Below are 27,662 nucleotides of genomic sequence, written 5' to 3'. Positions count from 1 at the left end.
TTTTCAAGGCTGTAACACTAATTAACTTAGAATAGCCATTCTCTCCTTCTTTCATAATAGACTAGTTAGCAACAGGTATAGCTATCCAGTATAAAACTAAATTTTCTGGCCTCCCTTGTAGCTAGGTATAGCCATCTGACTAGGGATGTGAGTGGAAGTCATGACCTTGAAGGGAAGGGGTGTGCCCTCCCCATCTCCTTCCTACTGGCTAGAATGTGGCTGTGAGCTATCAAGTTATCAAGTACCAAACAGAAGAGTTCTACACCCTAAGGATGGCAGAGCCACAAGATGGAAGGAACCTGGGCCCCTGATGATTGATTTCATGAAGCAGAACCACTAGACCAATCTGAGTTTTTAAAAACGCTGTTACTTTAGGTAAACTGAGGCCCCAACTAGTAAGCAGAGGAGTCGGGGATTGCATCAGGCGGTCCAGCCGAATTTGAATATTGTGAATTCTAGAACAAATAAGTATCCTAAATACTCTATTTTGGATGCTTTTTATTTCCTTTAAGTGGAAACTGGTCACCTCTGATTTTTGGTTCTCTGTCATATCACCTCAGTTTACATCCCCCTACGTAAAATGGAGGTGCTGATGGCATCTGCCTCAGAGGTTTACAAGACACTTAGCGTAATGTCCAACCAGAGTAAAAGTTCATTGGCTGTCACCGCGTCCTTACTTTTTTCATGTGTTCTTGCGAGAATATAGTTGCTCTATAGATCGCATAGAAGCATGCCGCTAAAACGGCTAGAACAATACAGTTCAAAATCAGTCTCAAAGAGTAAATTCGTATAGTTTCTTCTGAGGTCCTATCTGCGATTTTCTGCCGTATCCTTTCTTCTTCCAGATCCGCCTGAGGACCAAAGAAAACTTAATTAGTGAGCATGGGGATAGAGGGATATTCCGGGGTGGAGCCTCTGATTCATCATCATTCCCTTCCTCTCCATCTTTAAGACTTTCCTTAAATATTTTTTATTTTTTTATAAATTTATTTATTTAAATTAGCTTCAGTACATTGGTTAGACATCTATATAGTTCATAAAACAATCTCCCTAATTGCTCCTTCCCTCCCCTGACCTTCAACTTCGCCAGCGTTATTAATACTAACTGCATTTCCTGCGCTGGGCTCCCCATCCCCGTGACCATCCATCGCCTACTAATTTGTAGTTATTTAGCCCTTTGCCCCATTCTCCCAGCCCCTCAAATCCCCCTCCCCTCTGTCTGTCACCAAATTGTCCACTATATTTGTGAGGCTATTTTTGATTAATTTGTTCATTTTGTTCTTTAGATTCTGAATAAATGTGAAACCATATAGTATTTATCTTTCTCTGTCTGACTTATTTCACTCAGCATAATAACCTCTACGTCCATCCATGTCATTGCAAATGGTAGGAAGACTTTCCTTAAATATTCATTTCCCCCAACACGCCTTCCCACATCAAGCTCAGGCAGTTGTTGTTTCTACTAAAGTCCTAAGTCAAGGAAGGATCCTTTATCTAAGAATGCAATTACACTTTGCAATAACTGTGAAAATATAACCTACTTATGACATTACCGATATATTGCATATGTTATTTCTTTTAACAGTATAAAAAGGTGGGTGGCTTTTTTTTAACCCAACCTGGTAGTCTCTGCTTTTAATAGGAGAATTCAATCTGTGCATGTTTAGAGTAACAGATGACATATTTGATTTGATTTCTTCCATCTTATTTTGTTAAGCTTTGATATAATTGTCCCCTCCCCCCCTTTTCTGGTAGGTTCAATCATGATGCTATTTATTACTCCTTTCCTCCTTATTCATTGAGAAATTTTCTTTTACTTTCTTATATTCTCTCCACTCGTAGAGAGCATTTCCGTCCATCCGTCGTATTTCTCTTGGCACAAGGGATGTTTGTGACAGGTTCTCGTGAAGTAGACAAATAACAGGGATGGAGCAGGGATGGAGGGAAGGCGCCATCTCCTCACACCCACTGCTACGTCCCACCTCCCTTCCCAACCCAAGTTCACCGCCTCCATCTTTGGGCCTAAGGTGAACAAACTCAGGAAGCTGTTTTCTGCAAAAACTACAAAGAGGAAACATGCTAAGCGCTGGGGACAACCTGGCCCCGGCATAGCTCCTCTGCCAGCTGCAAGGAAGCCACCAAGAGAAAACGCATCAGCACTCACTCGGAGCTCGTACCGCAGGCTGCTGTGTTTCAGGTCCGCCATGCTGCGGTTGGTGATACAGAAGTCCCAGCCAGCAAAGATCTTGTTGCAGTAACTCTGGAAGTGTTCCTCACTCCGGATCAGGTTGATCTTGAACCCTTCCACTGACCTGACCCCAAAACACAAGTGTGCTTTGTATAAGAACAACAACGAAATACAGGCCCATGTATGGGCTTTGTCTAGAAAAAAACAAATTACACACAGCAGCATTCGTCAACCATTTTGACATGGCCAAGTTTTGGACCATCCTAAATATACGTGGCAGCTAACCGGGCATCTCATTGTTGAAGATCATTTCCTTCCATCTATCCAATGGCTCCCTTCACAGCTGGAATAAAATCCGAACTCTGTAACACCGCCTGGAGGTCCTGCATGATGCCCCTCCTCCCATATGGCCACTCTGCTGCTGCTACATTGGATTTTTTTTTCCTTTTCATAAACATACAACCCCTGCACCTGCCTCAGGGCCTTTGCACTTGCAATTCCTGCTACTGTTTCCCGGGACGGTTCTTCCCCTGCCTCTTGCTATGGCTGCCTCCTTCCCATCTTTCAGATTTGGGCTCAAATTTCCCCTCCACCATCCCTTCTAAAGATGCAGCTCCCACTTCAAGTTGGTCTCTTCACAGCAATGAACCTACTCTACAATTATCTTATTTATCTGTTTATTACTTACAGCCCCTTACTTGGACTCAATTTTAGAATCCTTGAGGACAGTTACCCTGGCTGCCCTGCCACATTTATATCCAGAATCCATGGACCATAAGATGGTCACTAGTCAATCCATCCAACTAACGGATAAATGAATGAATAAATGACTTAAATAGTAAGTTAACCAAATATTTAGTGAGCACCTGTTCAGGTCAGACACAACTCTGTTGTCTACTTCATAACTGTTATTCATTCAAAGGCTTTCAGGGAAAAAATACATCCTGGCACTTGATACAAATCCATCGAATGCCACATACTGTAGATGCAACAGGGTTGTTTTCAGGATTTGCTAGTGAGTTGGTAAGGCAATAAGAAGTGGAAGGAATTACAGCGATCGGGCATTCTGCCAAAAGTTCACAGCAAAGAATTTGTATCAGAACCACCAAAGATGCTTTTCTAAAATTCAGATTCCCAGGTGTTTGCAAACCCTGAGATTTTTAATTCAGTTGGTCTCAAATGGGGTCCAGAAACATGTTATTTTATAAAGTTCCATGGTGATTCTGAGACCCCATCCCAGCTGAAAACCTCTAATTTAGACCAAACCCACATTGTATAGATGAGAAAGCTAAGGTCCAAAGAAGAGAAAATTATTTCCCTAGAATCAGAGAGTCAAAACTGGGGCAAATTTGATGATGATGATCATTTTAATTTAATTTAAATTAAATTTTAATTCACTTTTCCAGGTGCCAAGCCCAGTGCTAAGTTCTCTACCTGCCTTGTTTCAGTGAATCTTCCCATTAACCAGGTGTGTACATTTCATAGATGAAGAAAATGAGATTTAAAACGGTAAAGTCCCTGTTGAACATTGCTCTCTGGACCCCAAGGTCCCTGTTCCTTGCACCTCTGTAGCTCTTTGTCCCCCCCGGTAGGCGTCTCCCCATTATGTCACACCAGCCCTCCCTCGGGTCTTCCCCCAAAACCAACCAAGGCCCTGAGGCGAGGAGCATAAGCAAAATCTGGAGATGGAGTCACTCTTTGGCTAATAAAGCTTATCTCCTCTTCAGGGCGCCTGCCAAGGCCCTGGCAGCACCTCCGGCAATGTGTTCCTATGATCGTGTTCTGACTTTTTCACAATTTACCAAAGATATTTCTCTACTCTTTGTCTTAAACGGGGCCCTTCCAAATGGTCCGAACTGCCAGTCCGCAGCACTTGATCTGCCCCCGCCATCATCACAGAGCAGCAAAGCCAGAACCCCAATCGGTCACTATTTCTTTCCCAAGCACCTCTCTGCCCCTCCAAATGAGCCACTGCTCCTTCTCGCCCATACGTTGCCCACTTGGGTGGGAAATGGACACACACCGGGTGATTTTCATCTCATAGCTTCTGACTCAGGGATATGAGTGTCCAGCTGGGCACTAGGGCTTTCTCTGCAGTGGTGGACCCATGGAGGGCACACGCAGACCCCCAACATTCTGGTCTCTTCTATGCCTCGCTTGTAGCACTGCTCAAGCCCTCACATGGACAATAAAGTGAGTAAGAGAGGTGCCCATCCTGACCCTGTCTGCCAAGCAACACCCTTGGGATAAAGACAGCAAGCCATCCATTGAAAATGTGTGGTTCCCCTTCCACAGTATAGTGTTAGTGCTGGGAAGCGGCTGCTAGCCAGGGACATTTCCCAGCCTCTCTTGCCGTGAGCTAAGGTCACGTGACTAGCTGTAGCCAATGAACATGAGTGATGCATATGACTTCCAGGCCTAGCCCACGAACACTGTCCCACATGACACTCCTCCATGGTCGTTTTCTCCCTCCCAGCCCTAGAGAGGAACTTCAAAGCCACATGCTGAAGATGGCTGAACTCTGGCCACCTAGAATCCGAGAATGACTGAGAAGGACTCTACCATGGTAACCTATGCCCGACTCAGAACTTCATGCAAGAGAGATACACAGTTTCTGTTGTGTTTGGGCGGTTGTACTTTTTGGGAAGTTGTTTGTTAGTAATTAAAGTAATTAATATTCCTTGCTTTCTCTTCTTGGGAACTAGCATCTCCCACTAAACCACTTGTCTATCACGGAAAATGCCATGTTCTCATGTGACCCAAACCCAGTGGCCATGGTTGGAGGGTCAGGGTTGGGTATCCGAATGAAGCAGAACCAACAAGTCTTTTCAGAGGACTTCGGCACTTGTGACCCAGAGAGTCCCCATAAGGAAGCTGCCACCAAGAGAATCAGACATAAAGCAGCTCTTGCTTTTGGGTGTTTCGAAGCCATATCTGTAATTAAAGTTTCTTCCCTTCCTTGGTTCTCTGAGCCACTCAATTCTCCTCTGCCCGTTAGTTGGAGTTGGGTTTCTGCCATACACAACAACGTAAGAGAGACCTGGTTAGAATATACACCAGATCAAAGATAAGGCTGGGGGAAGGGCATCAGCAAATGTACACAATAATGATTGAGTAAAGAATGGCAAGGGTCCGCTCCAGCTCCCACATCCTGCCTCCAAATCCCCACAGCCTCCAACACACTCACAAATATTTTCCCCACAAAGCCCAATCCTGGACTCTGCTCATCCTTTGGGCGATGGCTCCCGAAGTCCACGATCTCCAATAAACTCCAGCCATCAGGGTTATTCATAAAACACAATGATAAGATAAAACTTTACCTTTTCACTATCCAAAGAAGGCTCAGGGCCAGGTAGGCAATTGTGCTTAACAAATAAGCCAGAGACAAATCATAGGTGAAGTTCTGAAATTTCACACCGTCAATGGTGTAATGTCCATAAAAGAGGCAAGTCTCCTCCAAGAAACCCTGAAACAAAGCCAAGGGCATGAGGTCAGATTGGTGAGTTCACTACAGGAAACCAGGAGGCCAGTCTCTGCCTCAAGAACTGACATTCCAGTGTCATTATTCATCTCTGAATCCCCAGATACTGGAACAACTCCAGAGTATAAGGGATGCTCAGTTGGTGTTTGGGGAATAAAACACAGATAAAACCTGAGCATTAAAAACACATAGGTATATGATCCAAAAAAAAAAAAAAAATTAAGAAAACAATTTCATGTGTAATAACATCAAAAAGAACAACACACTTAGGAATAAACTTAATAAATGAAATGTAAATTCTATATTCTTAAAGCTGTATAACATTGTTTAAAAAATTAAAGATCTAAATAAATGGAAAGGCATCCTATGTTCGTGAATCAAGATATCCATGGCAATAATCCCTAAATTGATCTATAGATTTAATACACCCCTATCAGAATCCCAGCTGGCTTCTTTGTAAAAACTGACAAGCTAATCCTAAAATTCATATGGAATTGCAAGGGACCCAGAATAGCCAAAACAACTTGAAAAAGAAGAACAAAGTTGGAGAATTCACATATCCCAATTTCAAAACTTACTACAAAATAACTAGCATAAGAAAAGACATATAACTCAATAGAAAAGAACTGAGTCCAAAAATGAACCCATACACCTAGGGTTAATTGATTTTTAATAAAGTAAAAGAATAGTCTTTTCAAGAAATGGTGCTAGGGCAACTAGATAGCCACGTCCAAATAAACAAACAAACGAACAAATAAATAAAGCCCTTGAACCCTTAACTTTGCATCATATACGAAAGTTAACTTAAAATAGATCAAAGACCTACGTGTAAGAACCAAAGCTATACAACTCTTAGAAGAAAAAAAGAGGGCCGAATCTTCATGACCTTGGATCTGACAATGGAATCTCAGATATGACTCCAAAGGCACAAGCAATAAAAGCAAAAATAAATTGGGCTTCATCAAAATTCAAAGCTTGCATGCTTCAAAAGACACTATGAAGAAAGTGAAAAGCAATGCAAAGAATGGGAGAAAAATATCGTAAATCATCTATGTGATAAGGTCTTGTGTCTCGAATATATAAAGAACTATTTTAACTCAATAATAAAAAAGATAATCCAGGTTTCAATAAATGGGAGGAGGATAAAAATAGATATTTATTCAAAAAAGATACACAAATGGTCAGAGTCAGGTAATAGCAAGTGTGGATAAGGATATGGAGCCATCAGAAACCTCGCACAGTGCTGGCGAGGGTGTAAAAGTCTGGCAGTTCCTCAAAAAGTGGAACAGAGTTATCATCTGACTCAGCGATTTCACTCCTAGGTATATACTCCCGAAGAAGTGAGGACATATTCCCACATGAAAACATATACGTGAATGTTCATCGCAGCATTATTCATAATAGCCAAAAGGTGGAAACGACCCCAATATCCATCATAAATGGATCAACAAAATGTGGTATTTCCATACCATGGAATCTTTTTTGGCCATAAGAAGGAATTAAAGACTGACAGATGCTACAATATGCATCAACCTTAAAAACATGCCAAGTGAAAGAAGCCAAGGACAAAAGAGCATGATACGTGATTTTGTTTATATGAAATGCCCAGAATAAGCTTTTCATAGAGCCAAAAAGTAGATTAATGGTTGCTTCTGGCTGGTCAGGGGAATTGGGAAATGATAACTGCACAGTATTAAATTTCTTTCTGAGGTGATGAAAATATTCTAAAATTGACGGTCATGTTTGGACAACTCAGTGAGTTTATATTAAAAAAAACCCACTGAATTGAACACTCTAAATGGGTGAGTTGTCTGACAGGTAAATTCTGTCTCAATAAAGCTGTTAGAAAAAAATAAAAAATAAATAAAAAGATAGTAAAAAATGACCTATTTAAAAATATAGCACAGAACAGACTCTTGACTTCTTATGGAAAGAATAATTAAACACCTCAAATTCCTCCTTGGGTGGCAGGAAAATTCCAGGGGCGTGAGAAGAGAAAGACGCAAAAAAGCGGAAGCAGTATAGGGAGTACAGAGATGCTCGCCACGGCATTATTTATAAAGAAGGAACATGGAAGCAGTTAGAATGTCCATCATTAAGGGCCTGGCTAGACGGTGAAAAATACACATCATAACGTATTAAGCAAGACCATGTAAATGCATGAGAAAGGGCGGGAAGGCCATGCACAGTGTTAAAGGTTAGCTGACCTCTGGGGAGGTGTACTTTCACCCGTAAGTCTATAAATTCTATGCTTTTTATGACATCCGAGTAAATAATTAAATTTTTTAATGGAAAAAATACAGAAATAGAATATTCCATCTTCTTTTTAACTCTCCCAAAGGCGAGGCACATAGGCCATAAAAACTTGCCCAAAGATATAAAACCTATTTATATTGCCCCAGGTTGATATCAGGTCTGTCAATTTCTCCCTCAAAATAACGTAGCATTACAGGGCGAAGGTCCACTGGACCAGGAAAATAATTTTTCTTGTTTAATAAGGAGCTTGGCTCAAACGTTTTCAGCAGAGACAAACCACTGTTAGATGTCTCTGATTATCTCTCTCTTAGGCCTATTTAAATTGAAATTACTGACGATAAAATTAGAATTCAGTCTCAGTCACACTATCCACACTTCAATTGCTTGAGAGTTAGTGGCTACTGCATTTTACAGCACAGGTCCAGAACGTTCTCGTCACTGTGGAAAACTCTTTTGTTCTTTATCATGCATACTTTATTGAACGTTGATGATCGAGTGTATTTAAGTGTCCTATTAAATCTTTTGTATAAAGAAGGTTATGATGTGTGGGGAGCTACAAATATCTCTTTGGGGATGCATTCTAAAGAAATGGGGCTCACAGCAGTTCTGGGATTTGATGCCATTTAGTTTGGTTTTCCCTAGCAGTGTGACCTTGGGCGAGTCACTGAATTTCTTCTTGCACAGTGGATATTTCGATACCCACATGACAATTCCTCTGTTTTGAGAAAAACATCAGAGATGTAAAAACAACCTTTTCAGAATCAAATGCAATAGACGGATTCAATACTTCCTACTTATTTATTCAGAAAGATGGAAGTTCGATGACATGGCATTTGACTACCAGTCACTTTCAGAAAGATATTTTTATATATTTGTGTTGTAGAAACACCTAAAGGTATGGTTCTCAAACAGGGGTGATTTTTGTCCCCCAGGAAACATTTGGCAATGTCTGGAGACATTTTCGGTTGTCACAACTGTGGAACTGCTACTGTATGCTGTCGAACATCCTACAACGCACAGGACAGCCACCCACGACAGAATTATTAGGCCCTTAAAGTCAACAGTGCCAAGCTGAGAAACCCTGATGTAGAGGGCAGAGGGGGTCATTTTTTCATAGCTGTGATCTCATTTGTTGAAAAGAAAAAGGGATTAAAAAAATAAAAGTTCACAAGAAATCATCTTTTGGAAGATTAAGAAAAACTTTTGGAACTATTTTAAGAAGGATGAGACTAATTCCACTTGAGAGCAGTGGGTGTTAACCTAGGCTTAATAGACTTTGAAGAGATTTCAGGGAGTGTGTGTGTGTGTGTGTGTGTGCGCACATGTTGTGTATACAGGCATATGTGTGAACAGGTGCACCATGCATGTCTGTACGTGTACTTTCTAGGGAGAAGAGCCATGGCTTTCATCCACGTGGTCTAGGACCCCCAAATTTAAGGGTTTGCAATGTTGGAGAAATTAAATAAATTCTATTTGGATTTATTTCCACTGAAACTTCTATGGGAGAACTCAGTATTTTGCTGCAGGTCAATACGAAGGTGGCAGGGACTAGAAAAGGGACCATGGCTGAAAGTAGCAAAGCGTATTTCCTGTAATTTCTAGCGGGCTGAGTGAACATCATCCTTGCAGATGAAGTCGCTGCAAATCCTATTTCTTTCCTTGGTACTTGTATCAACACTGTGTTTGGCTCTTACTGACGATATTCAGGAAACCAATGTTTAAACTAACCTATCCTCGGCATACTGAGGGCCCAAGTACAGAACTATGTTAGATACTTACAGTGCCAGAGAGCAAGTCTATGATATAACTGTAAAAGTAAATCAGTCCAGAGCTACTTATCGGGTACACTGTACATTGAATATCTGGAAAAAACAAAAAACAAAAAACAAATGAGAACATCAGTGAAAAGTTTTACAGTCTTTATAACTTGTCTATCACACTTTGTGCACACATGCATGTATACATATACGCACTTACATATGTCATATATATGGGCGTATTTGTGTATGGATGTGTTAACATATTTGTGATTTTTCTATTGCAGACCAAACCCCGGTGTACCAAGTACGGTAGCATCTACCCTTTCCTCGTTTTCCCCAAAACTCTAGGGATAGATGTTTTTTCTACACATTTTGTATGTGGGTCCACTTACAGAACATGTTTTCTGCTTATATTGGTGTTCTGTGTTTTGGGGTTCATGTTGGCACATATTCTGGAATATGTGATTGATATAATTGTTATTCCATCTTATGTAATCCAATCTTAAAAGATTTCGTGTGTGTAAACAAACATGCAGTTTCATTGAAAAATACATCTGTTTACATATGTGTAATTGACCAAGAAATCACTTGAATACCAACTTTAGTGACACCACCTTATCCTTGAACAACTAATTTACTTCCTCTGTTATCAATCAGCTATCACTGTGTAACAAATAACCTCGAAGTCTCAGTGACTTAACATACTGGCCATTTATTTTCTCATTCATGGTTCTGCAGTCAGAGTTCATTCAGCTCATTCAAGCTGAGCCAGGATGGACTGCAGGGCTTCCGGTCGGGCTCAGGTCTGCTCCACGCGACTCCATTCTGGGGCCCAAACTAAAGAGGAAATGGCTCACCTGGGAGCTGCTCTCCTCATGGCTCATCCCATAAGGTAAGCCACACAAAGCTATTTCAACCTAACACTCCAATAGACAAACACAAGCCACATGGCCAAGTGCAATATCAATGGGGCAGGGAGTAGTCTCCACCCACAGTGAGAGGCCCTACAAAGTCGCAATTACAAGGGAGCGACAAACTGGAAAACTACGGCCCTCCTTTTCTGGGCCGTAGTTTCTCCATTGTTAAAATGAGAATGTTGAACTAGCTCCTTCAAGGCCAATTTTCCACCTCTGCCATTCTACAATTCTAACATGCATGCGTTTGTGTATTCATTCGACAATCATTTCTTGGTCACTATGCACCAAGTAGATGCTAGAGAGAAAATGATGAGTAAGCAGCAGCTCCTGCCCTTGAAAAGCTCGCCGTCACGAGGTAAAAAAGACAAGTAGCTTTCAGGTTTCCATAAGGTGCTCAAATGGTTGCACGAACGCGATATTCCACAAACAGAGGAGGGAGACGATCGTCCCCGTTGAAGAGGAGCCAGGAGAATGGAATGAGATGCCTGCCATTCCACTCCTCGCTCGTGACCCTCAAGTCTAGAGGGCCGTGGGCCAACTCTGGCCAGCTGCCTGCTTTGTTAATACTTAGTTATGGGAACATAGCCACGCTCGTTCATGACATTTGTCGCTGGCCACTTTTGCGCCATCGTGGCAGTGCTGAATACTGGCAACGGACACTGTGTGGCCTGCAAAGCCCAAAACATTTATTTACTATCTGGCCCTTTACAGGAAAAGTTTGCCAACCCGCCATAGCCAAGCTTTTCGTTTCTCTAATATGTTTTTTCCCGGCTCTTGACCTTGGCAAATGCTGTTTCTCTGTGTGAAGATGCTGACCTGGGCTCAACCGCGGCCTACTCTTTGCCTTCCTGGGCTCCACTTTAACGCCCCTGCCTTCACAGAGAGCTTTGGGGACCCCTCGACCTCCTGTGTCCTACTGTCCCCCCTCTCAGTACGTTACCCTTTCTCTTCCCGTGTGGCCCAATTCATATCTTCCATACCTCGTGTGGTTAAATCCTCAACGCCCGCCTTCTGCTAAAATGTATGAACGTGGTGGGTGCAGGTGTGATGTTCCCTCTTGTAGCCTCAGTGCCTGGCTCAGGGCCTGGCACGCAGTAGGTGCTCAACAAACACTTGTTGAAGAAATGAAGGAGGGATGAAAGGTGAGGAAAAGGAAGAGCGGGACCTCTGATCCTTTTCTTAAGGGACGATGTTTACCGGGTAAGTTTTTTTGAAAAAAGCACGGGTGTGTGCAAGGAGAGGATATAATCAGAGAAAACAGTGATGAGAACGAAGGCATGCGTGGCGGCCACACTCAGAGCCCCACTGCATTTTCTCCAGAAGGTGGTTCCCGCCGACCGAGGCCCTGCTCATGGCCGAAGAGAGAAGTGAACGGGCAGTTGGGTCCACGGGTTAAGTGTCCAGGCTCCAAGCTCACGTGAGAGAGGCAAGGGCATGCAGTTCCTCTAGAAAGACATAATACTAAAAAAAATAAATAAACAACGGCTGCCATTTATTGAGCACTTTCCATGTGCTAAGCACTCTATTATCTTATTTAATACTCATTTTAAAATTATGAGTATTGCTTAAATGATAATTTTTTATTTTCTATATTAAACGATGTAGAATTTATATTATTTTCAATTATTTACAGTTTATATAATAAGTATTATTTTTCATTAATGAGCCAAGTCTTAATGAGCCAACTATTAATTATCTGATAATGGAATAACTGTCCTATTATTTAAATGAGCACTTCCGTTCTATCCATAAGGAGACGGAGGCTCAGAAAGTCTAATCCACTAGCAGAGCTGGGCCTTGAAAATGAACCCAGCATTTTCACACAGCAGCAGGTGATATTTATCTGTAAAATGCACACATTAGAACACGAGGATGTAGCATGTGATATACAGTAGGCACTCTGTGCCCTGAACTAAATCAAGGTGTCCATGTTATTCCTATTATATTTTGGGGTGTCATAGAATTAAGACAAATAAATATGGAGGAGGAGGAATGTTCAGGGCCACAGAAGTGATCCTAGAGGACAGGTCTTCCAGGAAAGGAGTTATGTAACAGGAGAAGCATGAGGCCTCCACTTCTAAGCCCCCCTCACAGAGCCCGGTACTAGAGGGTAACTGAATGTCTGTGGAATGACCGAAGCTCTCCCCATTTGAATAAACGAAATGCCCAGAAGATGTGACTTATGTTGAGAATTCAATAAGAAAACACGGGTCCGGCACTGGCCATTGACACATGATTGGTGTTTAATAAAGGGGTAGCCCTAAGCATCGCCATTACTGGAGATGAAAGTCTTAAAACAGAATCATTGGAGTCGATTGTATTATGTTTGCTAAATATTCCCCTTTCTGACCCTGCAGTTCAGCTCCCAAACGCTTTGCTGAACTCAGGAGTGGCCAAGTAACTTGCTCTGGCTATGGAGACATGGCAGAAATGACGTGTGTCATCTCCAGGTATCTTTGTCATGGCTCTTTTTCCTTTGAACATAGTGACAGTCAATGGTCCAGACAGAGGCTGTTCCATCAGTTTGGGCTCCAGACTGAAGACAACAGGGAACAAAGCTACTATCAAATAGTGATGGACAGGTATTGTGAGCAAGAAAAAAAAAACCTTTGTGGTTATTAGATGCTGAGAGTTATGAGGTCATTTGTTTCTGCAGCATAGCCTAGCCCATCCTGACTAACGCAGTCACCCAACACCAAGAACATAAAGATTCCTACAGAAGGAGGCATGGCCGCCAGGTATGCGGTGACGATACACTCTTCTGGGCAAACCAGGCCTTGGACTCACCCACGGCTTTGGATGGATGGAGTACAAAGCTGCTGTTGGTGATCTTGTATTTGGTGAGCAAGATGGGGAGCAAAACCAGCAGAAAGATGATGAGAAAGATCACCAAATTCAGCAACACCAGAAACCGCAAGAAGGAGAAATAGGACTGAATCCCAGTGCCAAATTTCCCTGGGGGAAAAAAAAAATCCAGACATCACCGACTAGGCAGATTGACCCACTACCCGCTGTAGATTCGATCAGCCACAGAGGGCTGAAGTTGGAGGAATCTTGGTGGCGGAAGGAGTTAGAAACATTTTGTTTTTTCTACTGTTGGTAGAACCTTAAAGGCTCTACGCCCTAATGGTTTAAACTTTAGCTTGTACGTCTACACTTAACCTTGAATTAACCATTTAAGAATGCGAGGGAGGTCTCAGTAATCTTTTCTCATATGAATGTCTAATTGACTCAGCACTATTTATTGAAAAGGCCCTCCATTCCCCCCAATGAATCACAGTAGTATTTTTTCTTTGTTTGTAATTGACTATGCATGTATCTTATGAATCTGTTTCTGAATTCTCTATTCTGTTCTATGGGCCTAAGTACAAGAGTTGCCGAAGGATTTTTATAGATATTTTTCTGCCAGATTAAGAAATTCCCATCTATTTCTTCCTTGCTAAGAACAAGAACTGAATTGTACCAATGCTTTTTCTGCATCTATTGAGATAATTGTATAATTTTTCTCCTTTATTCTGTTAAGGTAATGAATGACATTCATTGATTTTCAAGTAGAAAGTGAACCGTCCACCAGCTAATGATTAAATTTACGAAAGACAGACAAAGAGCACTTAAAGAGTGAGGCTATCTGCTTGTTCTTGGGGAGGGGTGGGGGTGCAAAGAACTTATCTTCTATGGGTGAAGATATAAGAGACCCACAATTTGCTTCTTTCGAAACGCAGCAGCCTTGCCAAGGAGCTAGACTATCCCATCTTCGTGTTCTGCCAAATGAGTACCCAGCCAGCCAAGAAATCACAGGAGTGGAGTCACTGAAGAGAAAATCAAGGTCCCAGTTCCCCAAGGGGAAATGACCCTGTGATACACAAGCACTTTGTGAATGAAACTCTCCAGAAAAGCCACCTTAACAGGAGAGGAAGCTGAGCATGGTGGCTAAAACCTCAGGCTCCAAAGCGTGATGGCCTGGGTTCAAATTCTGGGTCCGCCTTGTCCTAGCCAGTGAACACAAGTATTTTAACTTCTCTGAGCTACGCAAATGATAAATACCTACATGAAAGGCTCCTGTGAGGATTAACTGATATAATATGAGTGAAATGTTTAACACAAGGCCTGGTTCATAGTGGAGGCTCAGTAAAGGTTTGCTTTTATTATATTTTACTCCAAACATGATGTTCACTTAAATTTCAAAAGTGGATGGCCGAAGTTCTAAGTCTCTAATGAAACCCCTTAGAAATGTTTACATTCCCCCAATTAAACAACCACCAAAAAAAAAAAAAAAATAGTTCTTTGAATGGATCACGGTGGTATTTTTTAGGTCTTAAAATAGCAATAACAGGAGCAACAATTTCTTCTATAGATCCTACTACGTTCCTTACAAACTTTATAAAATTTCTGTTTTAGCAGTTTCGAGGAGACACTTGTAAATTGTTTTGCTTTACGGTAGAAACTGTAATCTAAAAAAAGGTATTTTTCCCCTTGGCTCTGCTATGTCACCCAAATATTGGAATGTTTTTTTTCTAATTTTGTATTTTGGCACAACTTCCAATTCTTGTATGCTTGCTATAGAAGGAATTGGGTCCCCCTGGCCCAATTCATATGATGGAGCCCTAAACCCCAACGGGACGGTATTTGAAATGGGAGGTGATGAAGTTTAGATGAGGCCATGAGGGTGGGTCCCTCGTGAAGGGATTAGTGCCCATTTAAGAAAAGGCACCAGTGAGAGCCTCTCTCTCTTTCTCCCTCTTCCTGAGAATGCACACAAAAAAGAGGTCATGTGAGGACACAGTGAGAAGGTGGCCTGACCTTGAAGCTCAGTCTCCAGAACTTTAAGAAAATGAATGTCTGTCGTGTAAGCCCCCCCCCCGTCTATAGTACTTTGTCACAGCAGCCCAAGCTTCCTGATCCAATACTGTATCCTAACTGTCACCATTATGAAAGAGTAGAGATTCTCATTATCTTCAGGGCTCTGGGCACCTGTGACAGTCTCTGGATGTCTAATGAACCCCATCTCAGGATAATGTTTTAGATGCACAAAATACAAACGAACATGTGGTTATCATGTTAAAAACCAAACCTGTGACAGAATCATACATGAGCATCTTCACTAACATATGAAATAACGAGATCTGCGGACAGATCTAATTGTTGTAATTTCAAAGTAGCGATGAGCAGAGACGGTTTTCTAAGATAACCACATCTGTGAGGGGCAGGAAGATATCTGTGATTTTCTTGGTGACAAAGACACAGGTTCTGCTAATCCTAGCTGTGGTGTTGTTCGTATTTACCATGGAAGCAAATGCTAGATTTCAGCTAAAGGTGAGTGAAGATGGAGGCGCACTCCCCCACCCCGCCCCAGGCACTGGGGACCTCTGCAGCGTGTGGGGCGTGGTACCTTCTATGCTGCGAATGTCCTCCCGCCACAGCTCCAGGTGGGTCGTCATCTCGCGAGCCTTCTCTATGAACCTCTTCCAAGACTTGCTGCTGTACCGTTTCCACTGGTCCCACTCGGATAAATACTTCATTTGGGTCTCCTGAATGTCCCTGCATTAAAAATGAACATGCCAGTGACCAGGGTAGCACGGCCACGCCTCGGCATCAAATGAAACCCCAGGGGACAGACAGCATGTGGAAAACCCGCATCCCTCATGCGCTGCTTGCTGGTGGGGATGTGACGTGGTGTGGCCATTCCTCGAAAAGTTAAATATGGAATTATCACGTGACCCGGCAATCCCACTCCTAGGCAGCTATCCCAAAACAGTGGAAAACAGGTCTCAAACAAAAAAGTTGTTCTGCAACATTCAACGGTCAAAGGGTGGAAACAAGCCGAACATCCATCAACAGGTGAACAAACGACATGAGCTATATATATATCCGCATGATGGAATGTCACTCAGCCATGAAAAAAGAACGAAGTGCAGGGACTTGTCACAACGCAGATGAGCCGCAAAAACATCACGTTCCGGACTGGCCCTGTGACCTGCTTGACCCGCAGAATGCAGGAGAGGTGCCAGTTCGAAGCCTGGGCCTCCGGAAGTCTTACGGGTTTCTGGCTCCTCTCTTGGATGCCTGCTGCTGCCCCACTAAGAAGCCTGAGCCAATCCGCTGGAGGATGGCATCACCCCAGACCTGTCTGTCTGCAGCCAGGTGACCCCGAGCCCAGATCATAGAGCCACCTGCCTGACCGCAGCTCAGCATAGGAACTAGAAGAACCTCCGAGCACTGACTTGTAGACTTGTGAAATTGTGGTTTTAAGTATTTAAATTGTGGGTGGCGTATTGCATCGCCTAGCTAGCTGGTGCCCTCGTACTCCATACTCTTTCCCCTTCCACTGGCTGGATGCAGACAACGGTGAGGCTTTGGCTGGGGGTGAAAGCATGGCAGAGCCACAAGATAAAAAAAAACCTGAATGGGTACCCGAATGACCGCGAAGTCTCCCACTGACCTGACCCAGGACTTTTATGTGAACAGGATATAAACTTCTGATACACTGAGCTTTTACATGTGTGGGTATCTGTCACAGCAGCCTGGCTTGCCCTAAGTACTAAGGTTTGGACTATGTGATCTCTTCGGGAAATGCATTCCATGCGGAAAACGCACCTCTGCGCAAAACCTACGTCAGATGCACAAACCTCAGTCTCCGCTTCTCGGAGATGTTCAGCGCGTACTTTCGAATGGACTGGCTGTTGAGGTTTTCAGTGATCCCTCCCTCCAGCTGGGAGCTGTAAGAGTCTGTTGGCTTCAGCAAAGTGCCACTTTGCTTGTCTCGGGAAACGATGTTTGTCCTCTTGCGTGCAATGGACCGGTAGCTTGGCAGTTCTTGGAGGAAATTCACAGGTGGAGGAGAAAAGCAACTGGAGTCCAAGGAGAGGCTCTCTGCTAAGTAAAAGGAAAACATCATTCACCCCAGTGAGCTCGGGAGCCAACAAACAAAACCTTAGGAGACTTGGACCTCAGAGACATAACTACATCTTGCAGAGTCAGTAGCCTGGGCCTCTGACAAAAGCATTTGTATCTTAATTACCAGGATGATGCTCTCAGGATAATGAAACCGTTTGCAAATGGGTTCCCTTTCCACAGATGTGTCTGCAAATATGCTTTAAATGGCGTGATATCTGAGTGCTAGTGTTTGGCTGTAGTCACTAGCTAAACGTGTGACCTTAGGCACTTATCTAAACTCCGGTCTTCATTCGTCAGCTGGGGCTAGTAATGCTTGTCCCAACTATCTTCACACAGTGTAGGGTAAAGACCTATTATGATATAAAACTCTGCTGGGCAGAAAGTGCTATGCAAATGCATAATGATGCCCACACGTTTATGGAGCATTTCCTATGCATCTGGCCCTGTGTGACGAGCTTCACACGCACTCACGGGATGCGGACTGGCTCTCTGATCAGCTTGGACTGACGGAATGCAGCGGAAGTGATGCTGTCCCCATTCTAAGCCCGCGGGGTTTCGGCTGCTCCCTGGACCCCAGCTGTTGCCACGTGAACGAGCCTGAGCGAACCTGCCGGAGGGCGAGACGCTCCGGCCCAGCGGACGTGACATGTGGCAGAGCAAAACATCTCCTCCATGCTCTGCTGATTTCCTGATGCACAGAATCAGCAGAAACAATAAAATGGCTTTAGCCGTCCCATTTGGAGTAGTTTGTTAAGCGACGAGAGGTGACTGGGACAGCGAATGGAGAAGCAGGGGTCAGGGAGCTGGCTGGGGCCAGACCGAGTCGGACTTGGGGGACTGTGCTATGACCCTTGGATGTGGCAGATGGGAGGCCCCTGAGGGCTCTGGGCCAAGCATGTCATGATCTGACCAAGTTTTAGAGAGTCACCGTAGAGGCTTTAAGGCCAAGGGGCCCACTCATGGGCATTAAAGGTAATCGCACAGTTAGCAGCACTCGGCCCCGTGCCTAGCACGCAGCGGGCTCCATAAATGCACACACAGCTAACAGGACAAGCAGGGGCAGACGGAGCGTGGGGCGGAGGGAAGCAGCCGAGGCCTCGCTCGGGGTCGGGGTGCCTCTCTGACGGGCACGGGCAGACGCAAGGCAGCAGCGGTCCCACTGCGGATGACACACAGCCGCGTGTCTGGAACCCTGCCAGCTGCCAAGCGCAGGCACGCCAGGCTCCCTCGACCTTCCACTCCCTTGCCACAGCACACCCTGAGGAGATGACACATTTCCAACTGGTAACGGCAGCTCCCTAAGCAAATGTGAGGGGTGAGGCGGGCAGAGGGCGGGAGGCTTGAGGGTCCGCGCCCTGGCCGGAGGCCACTCTTCCCTCTGGACAGCAACAAAGAGCTGTTATTAACCGTGAACAAAGGTCTTTGAATGTGGAACGGTACTGACCTACATTGAATATTCAGCAGTTGTGGGGTCAGGGACGGAGCCTGGGCTAGCTTGTCACCCACTAGCAAGGCCACCCCAGGCAAGACAATGACTATCTCTGAGTCCCATGTTTCTCATCTCTGGAACTGGAGATAGGACACCATGGACCTCACTGGCGAGATCATGAGGGCAGAGTCACAAACCACATGACGAATACCGGCTAGGATTTATTGAACGTTTACCCTGCATCATCCTAATCAAGGTACTCGGAATGATTACCACTCTTAATACTCTTTGAATAGAATTATCCCGTTTTACAGATGAAGAAACTGAGGCTCAGAGAGGTCAACTGCCTTGCCTACTCACACAGCCAGGAAGTGTTGGAACTAGGAACCTATCACGGGGTTGTCAAATGCCAAAGCTGTGGTCTTTGCCATGAAACAGCCGGTAGGTCATGGATTCGGAAGTGTTTCATGAACACCAAAATGCATACTAATTAATGACCTGATGGCTCCTACACGCCCCAAAAGAAAACTACGTCCTATTCACATTGCGTAACAACAGTCCCTGGTAGAAAATTATGTTTTCAAAATGACCATCACTGCAGAGGAATGAGTTTTCCTTCTCAGACATTCCAGGGAAGTGCTCCATCTTCGAACGAAAAGAAAACCACCCCATACCTTTGAACACAGGCATCATTATTTTTATAAGATCCAGCGTCTCCTGCTTTCGCGGAGGACCACACACTTTTCAAAGCCTGACGGCATCTCAAGCCAGCAGCCAGGGCAGACAGCAAAGGCTTCACGGCCCTGGCTTTTCATCAAGGACCCTGAGTCCCAGAGAGATGGCGGCTTGCTCGAGCTTGGAAGTCAAGACAGACTCCCGGTTCCACCGCCCCTTAGAAAGGCAGGTCACGTCACCTCGCTGAGCCTCAGTTTTCTCATCCTCGGAGAATGAGACTGTCTCATTACAGTTACTGTCAGATTCTCCTGAGCTGGCTGGTCCAGCCGAGAGTCGTCGGCATGGCAACTTCAGTCCTGTGGTCAGCGTATGGGCTGTTGACCATTGGCACAGGAGACGGGAACATATTTTGGATATCGGGGTGCCTCTATCTAGGAATCCCTAGGATCTGCTGGCCGTTGGAGCCAGATTCCAGCAATTAGATTAGTCTTTAGGTGGGCGGATAACTGGAGATGGGGGGCAGGGTCAGGCGTAAGTATTTCTCGCATCTAATATTCCTACAGGTTATAGACAAAGTCAGTCTCTCTGAGGCTTAGAGGAGTGTCTTGCTCCTAGAAGGGCCTCCATCTGAAGAGTGAATGAATGAATGGGCAGAGGCAGGCACCTCTGGAGAGCATCCTTAAGTCCTAACTTTCTTGGCAGCTCTTTCCGTAGGATACCAAATCCTACCAACGGGCACTGACCCTCCCAGGTTGCGGGCTCAGGCCAACTGTGATCTGAATGGTACTAAAAGCCCCACCAGCCTCCATCAAGTAAGTGCTTGCCAAGAACGGAGCCCAACCGTATTTGGTGCTGGGCTCACTTCAGGGTTTTTCTTCCCACTCACAGAACCTTGGAAACTCTGGGTAAGAAGGGACCTTCTGGGTCATCCAGTCCTGGCCTCTTGCCAGTGGCTGTGGGAATTAATTTCGTTCCACTGGAGTCCCTTTCTGCACGGGACTGCGGGCCGGGGCTGGGACTCGGGGGACCACGAGGGGTTGCAGACTCGCTCTGATGAGCTGCCACTCACTTCTTCAAGCAGCACATTTCCCCTAAGTGCTCATCCCTGTTATTACCCCACACTCCTCCCCGTTTACCTGTGTCTTATCTCTGACCCTCTCCCTCCCCCATTAGACTATAACCTCCGTGAGGGCGGGGACCCCATCTCTCTCCTCCGCCAATGAATGAATGAATGATTTATGGATGAAGGAATGAATGAATGATTCATGGGTGAATGAATGAATCATGAATGAATGGATTTGGTGCTGGAGATGTCGGCAATACTGGATCACCCCCCGGACAGACCAAAGTATGCGCTTAGCACACCAGCAAAGCAGCGGCACTAAAAAATGAGAAAAAGATTTAAGGATGATATATTTTTTTCACAGCTGAAAACATCTTAAAGGAAGAAGAAAAAGCTGGCAAGGAAATATTGAGATGTTGACTAGATCTTACATTCTTCCTATTTCGGGTACTTTATTCAAACCCGCCCAACTAGGAACAGGCTTCGCTATCATCTCACGAAATGATCAAATGGCATGTGCCCACTCAATCTGATATTACTAATAAGGCCACATGGTGATCAATCTCAGAACTTTGTGGACTTCTTTCTACTCATCTCCTATGGTTTGACACAGTTTCTATTGCCAGCCAGAGGCGGGGCACCTGAGTCATCTGTGCTCACAGAGACCACAGTCTTTCCCAGGGGCTCACAGTCCAGAGAATCCGCTGAAGCTGTGACATCTCCACCCAGTGCTCGAAACCCTCCAAGGCCAGGGATTCGTCACTGCCCTACCCCTGGAAAGGCCACCCACCCGTCCACCCGTCCATCCATTCATTCGTTCATTCACTCACATACTTGAAAACTTTACTGAGCAACTGCTATGTGCCGCACGCTATTCTAGACCTGGAAGACAGCCCTGAATACGACTTACAAATTACCCTACCTTACGGAGGCTTACATTCTGGCTGAGAGACAGAGAGCAAACACGCAAGAACAATGTATTTCAGAAAGTGATAAGTGTGGAGAAAAATAAGGCTGGGATGGGTTTGTGCGAAGCTTAGTAAAAGGGAGGGAAGGAACCACATAGCTAGTTATGAGAAAAGCAAGTGCAAAGGCCCTGAGGCAGGACCACTGGAAGAACAGGAAGGAGGCCAAAGTGGCTGGAGCAGAGTCAGCGGGGAGAGGAGCATCAGGGTAGGAAGTCGAGGCCACCAGGGCCTGTGGGCCACGGTGAGGCAATGGCTTTTACTTGGATAAGGTGGGAACCGTGAGGGGTTTTAAGCAGAGGAAGGACATGATCTAACCCAGATTGAACAGGATCTCTCTGGCTAGCATCTGGCTATTTCTGTCCTTGAGCTGCACGGGTTGGCATGGCGATGTCCCATGCCAGGGCATCATGTGTCAGGTGGCAATGTCCTTCTGCAACGGCGTAAATGTTCTATATCTGTACCGTCCAATATGGTAACCACGAGCCACGTGTGGCCACTGAGCAACTGAAACGTGGCCGTTGACACTGAGGAAATGAACTTCAACGGATTTTATTAAATGTACATTTCCACAGCCACATGTGGCTAGGGGCTACTGTCCTGGACAACATGCAGGGGCCTCATTCGCAGAAGCCCAGAGCCTAGTCTGAGGGGGGCAGGAGCCAGGGGCCTTGGGTGCCTCCTCCGTCTGCCAGACTTCAGAACCGCAGGGCTGAGAGGCCTTGCATGAATCATGGCACCTGGCACCTGGCACTGGGGTGAGGCCTGGGGACTGGCTGGGTCCAAGGTTTTATGAACATATGAGCAAACAGCCTTCAGGAGCAGTGACTCACCGAGTAATCAGAGCCACGCTGGGCCCAGAACCCAGGTCTCCTGGTTTTCAAGCCCGTGGATCATCCAGTGGGCTGTCCTTGGAGCAGCTGCTGTCATTCCGTCTGTTTGAGGAGCTGACATTACACGGTGGTTAAGACCACAGCGTCTGAAGCCAGCTGCCTGGATTCGAATCCCGGCTTAGGTCAAGTTTCTTTCTTTTTAAAAAAAATAATTTTTATTTCGCAGTTCTTTTCCCACACGTGACACACAGCCATCCCGAGGGTTAGATGGCTATATGTAGTGTCTTAGAAAACCGGTCAGCGAACCTTTTCTGTACAGGGCCAGAGAGCAAACACTATTTATCACACGGTCTCCGTCACAAGTACTTTGCAGCAAGAAGACAACCGTAATCCATAAATAAATGGGCGTGGCCGTGTTCTAATAACACCTTATAAAAACAGGTGGCACCCTGGATTCGGCCTGTGGCTGTGCTCTGCCGCTCCCCGGCTTAGAGCGATGCTGGCACCCTGTGCTACACACGCGTAGCCACTTACTGATGAGCCGACACTAGTTATTACCGACGAATAACCGACTCTGGCTTTTAAGGGACGAAGTTCATGTACATGAAGATTTCCGTTTGACGTGCGGACCTTTCTTGCAATGCCCCAAGCTACTTCTTATGTACAGTGTTTATCCTCGTTGGCCAGGACCTCTCCAAAACAGATATCCAAAGAGCCTGGAGGTGACTATCATGACAACCAGTATTTACCATTTGGCGTGATCATGCAAACTCTTTGCACACTTATTTCCTGTGATTCTCACAGAGACGCAGGCATTACCCTGATCTGCAACATGGAAAAGTTTAGAGAACTTTGCCCAGACCCAGCCAAGGTCTGAACCCTGAGCAAAGACTTCAGCAAGCCTTCCTCACTCTGACAGCCCTGGAGGTCAGTGTGGGGCCGGACATAGGTGCTCATTAAACATCTGTCCAAGGCGTACATGGACGCACTGGCTCTAAATTCACATTAAGGTCCTCCCGTTTCAGGAGCTTGACAAGTAACTTCTCAGAGCCTCCGTTTCAAAAGGGTAGAATGAGCAAGTAATGCCCCACTTCACCGAGTTCTGCGAGGAATTCAAGACAGTTACACACTTGAGCCCCACATCAAACCAGTGACCGGGCTGACCAGATCCCCAAGGAACCAGCTCCTGCTTGCCTTGCCTCGTCCTAGGATACAGTTAAGGCTCAGGGTCAGATCCCTTCCTGCTCCTCCTGGTGGGTGGAGGGGAAGCCCACCCTCTCCTGCAGAAGGTCTGGGTGGGTCCCGCAGCAAACAATGCTCTTTTAACAAGCAACCAGACTGCAACGAAGGTTACAACACTGAAAAGTCATTTCCCCCTTTTCTCCCTCTAAATTCTCCATTTCCTAAAAAATGGAAACAAACAAAAAAAAAGCCACCCAACGCCTTTGGGCCTGATCAGGGCTAGAGTTGCTGGGCCATAGCTCAGCCCCTTCCAGAAAAAAATAAGTCAGCCGAGGGGCAGGGGGAGGTGGGAAGCTCTTCAGAGAACCACTGCAGCCCGACAAGGTCCTGCTGTCGTCCCCAGCTGCGTCCAGATCTGAAGAAGGTCTCTCTTCCCAGGACACCTTTCAGGGTGATAAGTGACCCAGACGTACGCGCTTAGCAGATAAGGAGGAAGAAAAAAATAAACTCTGCAGATTGAATAGTTGCTTGTCTTCAGGCTTAATACATTCTGTTGGACTAAAATAGCCCAAAGAATAGTTGTTGAACTATATAAATACCTAATAGCATATCTCCAGAAAGTATGGGCGCACGGCCAATTGATAATAATACCAAAGGCCACCATTCGAGTGCATGGCTCCCACCTGGGGTGCTGCTAGCTTCCTGACGAGCTTATTTTGTCATATCTTCTCCGGGACCCTAGCAGAGAGGGGCCGGATTATCCCTACTTTACAGATAAGAAAACTGAGGCTCAGAGAGGTAACGGGACTTGCTCAAGGTCGCGCAGCTGATAACTGGGATTCCCGCCGGGCCCAGGCAGTTCCTTCCATAAGAACTATCGCCAGAGGTTCTCCTCATTTATCTTTGAAATAAACAAAACAAAACAAAACAAAACAATTCCAACTTCCTTCACAGGAGGAGTCCAAGGAGGCTGTTTAGTTTTATTCCTTTACCCTTCCGGGTGTGCCCTGTTCCAAAGGCCTAGACGGAGTCCCATCCTCCATCTAAATACGGTCACATCAGAGCCCTCTTGGGTCCCCTCCCAAGAGCGCAGCCCTTTGAGGAAGAGAAAGAGCCATCACGCAGGTTTCAGTCCGTCACATGGTGGCAATCTGGCATCCTCTTAGAGTCATTTAGGTTCCCCCACTAGACAATGGGGTAACGGTCATAGTCATTCCCTACAGCAAGCTCAGGAGTCTCTGAGTTTGGCCGGTCCTCAGAAAATTGCCATATCAGCCAGCAATTTTACTAGGTATAAGCCTAAAAGAATTAAAAATAGATGTTCAAACGAAAACTTGTACCTAAATGTTCACAGCAGCACTACTCACAATAGCCAAAAGGTGAAATGATCCGAATGTCCGTCAGTGGATGAATAGATAAGCTGGTATATCTGTACAATGGAGTATTATTCAGTCATGAAAAGGACTGACGTACAGACACCTGCTACAATACAACATGGGTGATCCTCAAAACCATTACTTACGCTAAGGGAAAAACCAGCTATAAAAGGTCACATGCTGTATGATTCCATTTATATAAGATGTCCAGAATAGGAAAACCCATAGAGATAAAAAGCAGATTAGTGGCAGCCACGGGCTTGGGGAGGGGGAAAAGGGGGACTGGATACTGAGCACAGGGTGTCCTTTGGGGGTGATGAAAGTGTTTTGGACGTAGACAGAGGCGATGGTTGCAGAACAGCATCGTGAATGTACTATAAATGCTGCTGAATCGTATGCTTTCCGATGGTTGATTCTGTTATGTAAATTATACCTCGGTTAGAAAAAAAGTCACTGCTCGATGCTGGTTGAAGACGAGCTGGTATAAAGTACTTAATGACCGGAATATTAAAAACACGTGGCAACAGGGAAAAGCCACGAAGAGTCATTCCACTCAGCAAACAGAGAACACGCCAGGTGCCCCACGGGACTGAGGGGCCCAAGGGTGGGTAAAACGTCTCCCAGTGGGCTACGTGCCATAGTGCAAGGTCTTTGCCTCTTGGAGGAGGTGACGTTGAAGCTGAGATCCGAAGCACTGAGGACCTGGCCACAGGAAGGGCAAGGTGACAGGTGTGTCAGGCAGAGGGAACGGTGAGGAGGGAGGCGCGTGGAGGGGCTAGCCAGTGGCGGGGGCCTAGGAGAGGAGGAACGGGGCCGGGAGTGGGGGCTGGGGAGACAGGCAGCGACAGGCCCAGAGGACAGTCCCCTCTAGAGGCCCTGGCGGCCCTCCACCTTCTACGCCTATCAGAACTTCCACTTCATAGATGGGGAAACTGAGGCTCAAGAAAAGGAAGTAACTTGCTCAAGGCCACGCAGTTTATGAGAGGTCAAGTCAGCGTCTGAACCTCGGTGTGTTCAGTTCCAAAATTCCTGCTCTTAAAGACGTTACAACACAAGATAAGCTAAAACAAGAGGAAGATAAACAGAAACCAACGAGAAGAATCCTTGAATGGCCACTACCGAAAGGCTGAAATTGAGCAGATGCCACCGGCATTAAGAATGAGCTAGAAAAAAATTATCGTTAAATCCAGTGTGAGTTCTGATTCCTGAGCAAGTTCTCAGGGTTTGGGTCGCTTTTGTGTATCTTCTTCTTCTTCTTTTTTTTTTTTTTTTCCTTTCTTTTTCTTCTAGATCCTGAGAACAGTCCAATCAGAAGAGCCTAATGCCCAAATCTACATTCATGTTTTACTGTAAATCCTTGCAACAAAACTGTTATTCTCAAACTGAAATAGAAAAAAAAAAAAAACACTGCAGATAAAACTCACAGCAAGGTCTTGTGTTTTGTTAAGCGCAAATCTAAGATACGAAGGCTACAAAGAAGCCTGCGTGGGTGCTGGCAACTTTCCTATCTTCATTGGGTGGCGGTTGTACATAATTCTGTAAAAATTCACGAAGCATCACACAACCTCTACCCAACAAAAAAGAAGAAAGAACAGAAGATTATAACGTTTGCTTGGCTACCATTTATTGCACCTTTCTACATAGGAAGCCACACAGGTCTTTCTCTCAGCTAATCTGACCGACATCCTATTCCCATTTCACTGTTGAAGAATCTGAGGTCAGAGAAGGCAAACAATAAACAAGCGAGGCAGAACTCGGTTCCAAGTCCCTCTGGTTGTAAACCCTGAAATGTTTGGGGGGGGGGAGCAGGCACCTCGTACCAGAATGAGAAGCCTGGCAAGGACCTCTTAATCTTTTCAGTTAACAGGTAAGTTCATTCAGAGACTAGCCCAGGATGCCTCAGCCAGCAACTAATTGGAAGGCGAAGAAGCCTCCACGGTCTGGGCTCCCATCCTCGGGCTCCTTCGATAGGGCGTGCGCTGTCTGAACAGGGTGCGGATGGGTGGGAGGAGGGAGAGCAGGGAATAATAAGAAAGATCCGCTTCCCCCACTCCCCCCAGCCCGGGAGGTGGGCAGGGGGCTGGGCCCGCGCCATGTTCCCCGCGCCCCGAGCGCGGCTGTCGCCGCCCTACCTGGGTGCACCAAGGGCTGCCGGCTGGGCCCGCCGGACGCGAGCGCGCTGGCGCTGGACTCGCTCATGGCTGCGCCCCGCGCCCCGAGAGGCCACCGGAGACCCGCGCCCGCCGCCGCCGCCGCCGCCAGCCGGCCTCGCCTCGCCTCGCCTCGCGGAGCCGGGATTCCAGGTTCCGGCGCTGACGTCACAGAGGCGGGGGCGGGGCTCCGAGGCCGCTCTTCCCACGCCCGCCGCGCGCTGGACCACCCCGGCGAGCCGGGATGCGAGGATGCGAGCCGCTGCGGGATGCAGATCCCCAGAGTCCCCGGGGCTGCGGCCTGAGAAGGGGCGCCCTCTCAAATTTAAAAAAAAAAAAAAAAAAGCATAATAAAAATAACCACGATGCGAATCAGTGTTTTTAGTAAGTTATCATTTGGGTACAAAAAGGTAAAAAAAAAAAAAAAAAAAGAATGCATTTGTACATGTTTGTAAAGGCGTAAGATATCTCTCAAGTGGGGAGCTGGATGGCC

General features: G+C 45.7%; 1 protein-coding gene across 2 annotated transcripts in view; it reads right to left on the bottom strand.

The window, feature by feature from the left end:
- Positions 1-27,285, bottom strand: part of TMC7 (transmembrane channel like 7) — a 41,059-nt gene extending 13,774 nt beyond the window's left edge. The window contains exons 1-8 of one of the 2 annotated variants that reach the window (XM_016156990.2): positions 27,152-27,285; positions 17,229-17,475; positions 15,992-16,140; positions 13,390-13,557; positions 9,705-9,787; positions 5,509-5,654; positions 2,165-2,312; positions 678-851 (exon numbers count right to left, since the gene is read on the bottom strand). In XM_016156990.2, the coding sequence (XP_016012476.2) occupies positions 678-851; positions 2,165-2,312; positions 5,509-5,654; positions 9,705-9,787; positions 13,390-13,557; positions 15,992-16,140; positions 17,229-17,475; positions 27,152-27,218 (1,182 nt within the window). In that variant the 5' untranslated portion in view covers positions 27,219-27,285. The remainder of the gene's footprint in view (positions 1-677; positions 852-2,164; positions 2,313-5,508; positions 5,655-9,704; positions 9,788-13,389; positions 13,558-15,991; positions 16,141-17,228; positions 17,476-27,151) is intronic. The other variant, XM_016156988.2, reaches the window with a different exon arrangement.
- Between the last annotated feature and the right edge of the window lie 377 nt (positions 27,286-27,662).

The sequence above is a fragment of the Rousettus aegyptiacus genome, unplaced genomic scaffold (assembly GCF_014176215.1).
Source record: "Rousettus aegyptiacus isolate mRouAeg1 unplaced genomic scaffold, mRouAeg1.p scaffold_m13_p_8, whole genome shotgun sequence".
Classification (NCBI taxonomy): domain Eukaryota; kingdom Metazoa; phylum Chordata; class Mammalia; order Chiroptera; family Pteropodidae; genus Rousettus; species Rousettus aegyptiacus.
This window is presented reverse-complemented; position numbering and strand designations above follow the sequence as displayed.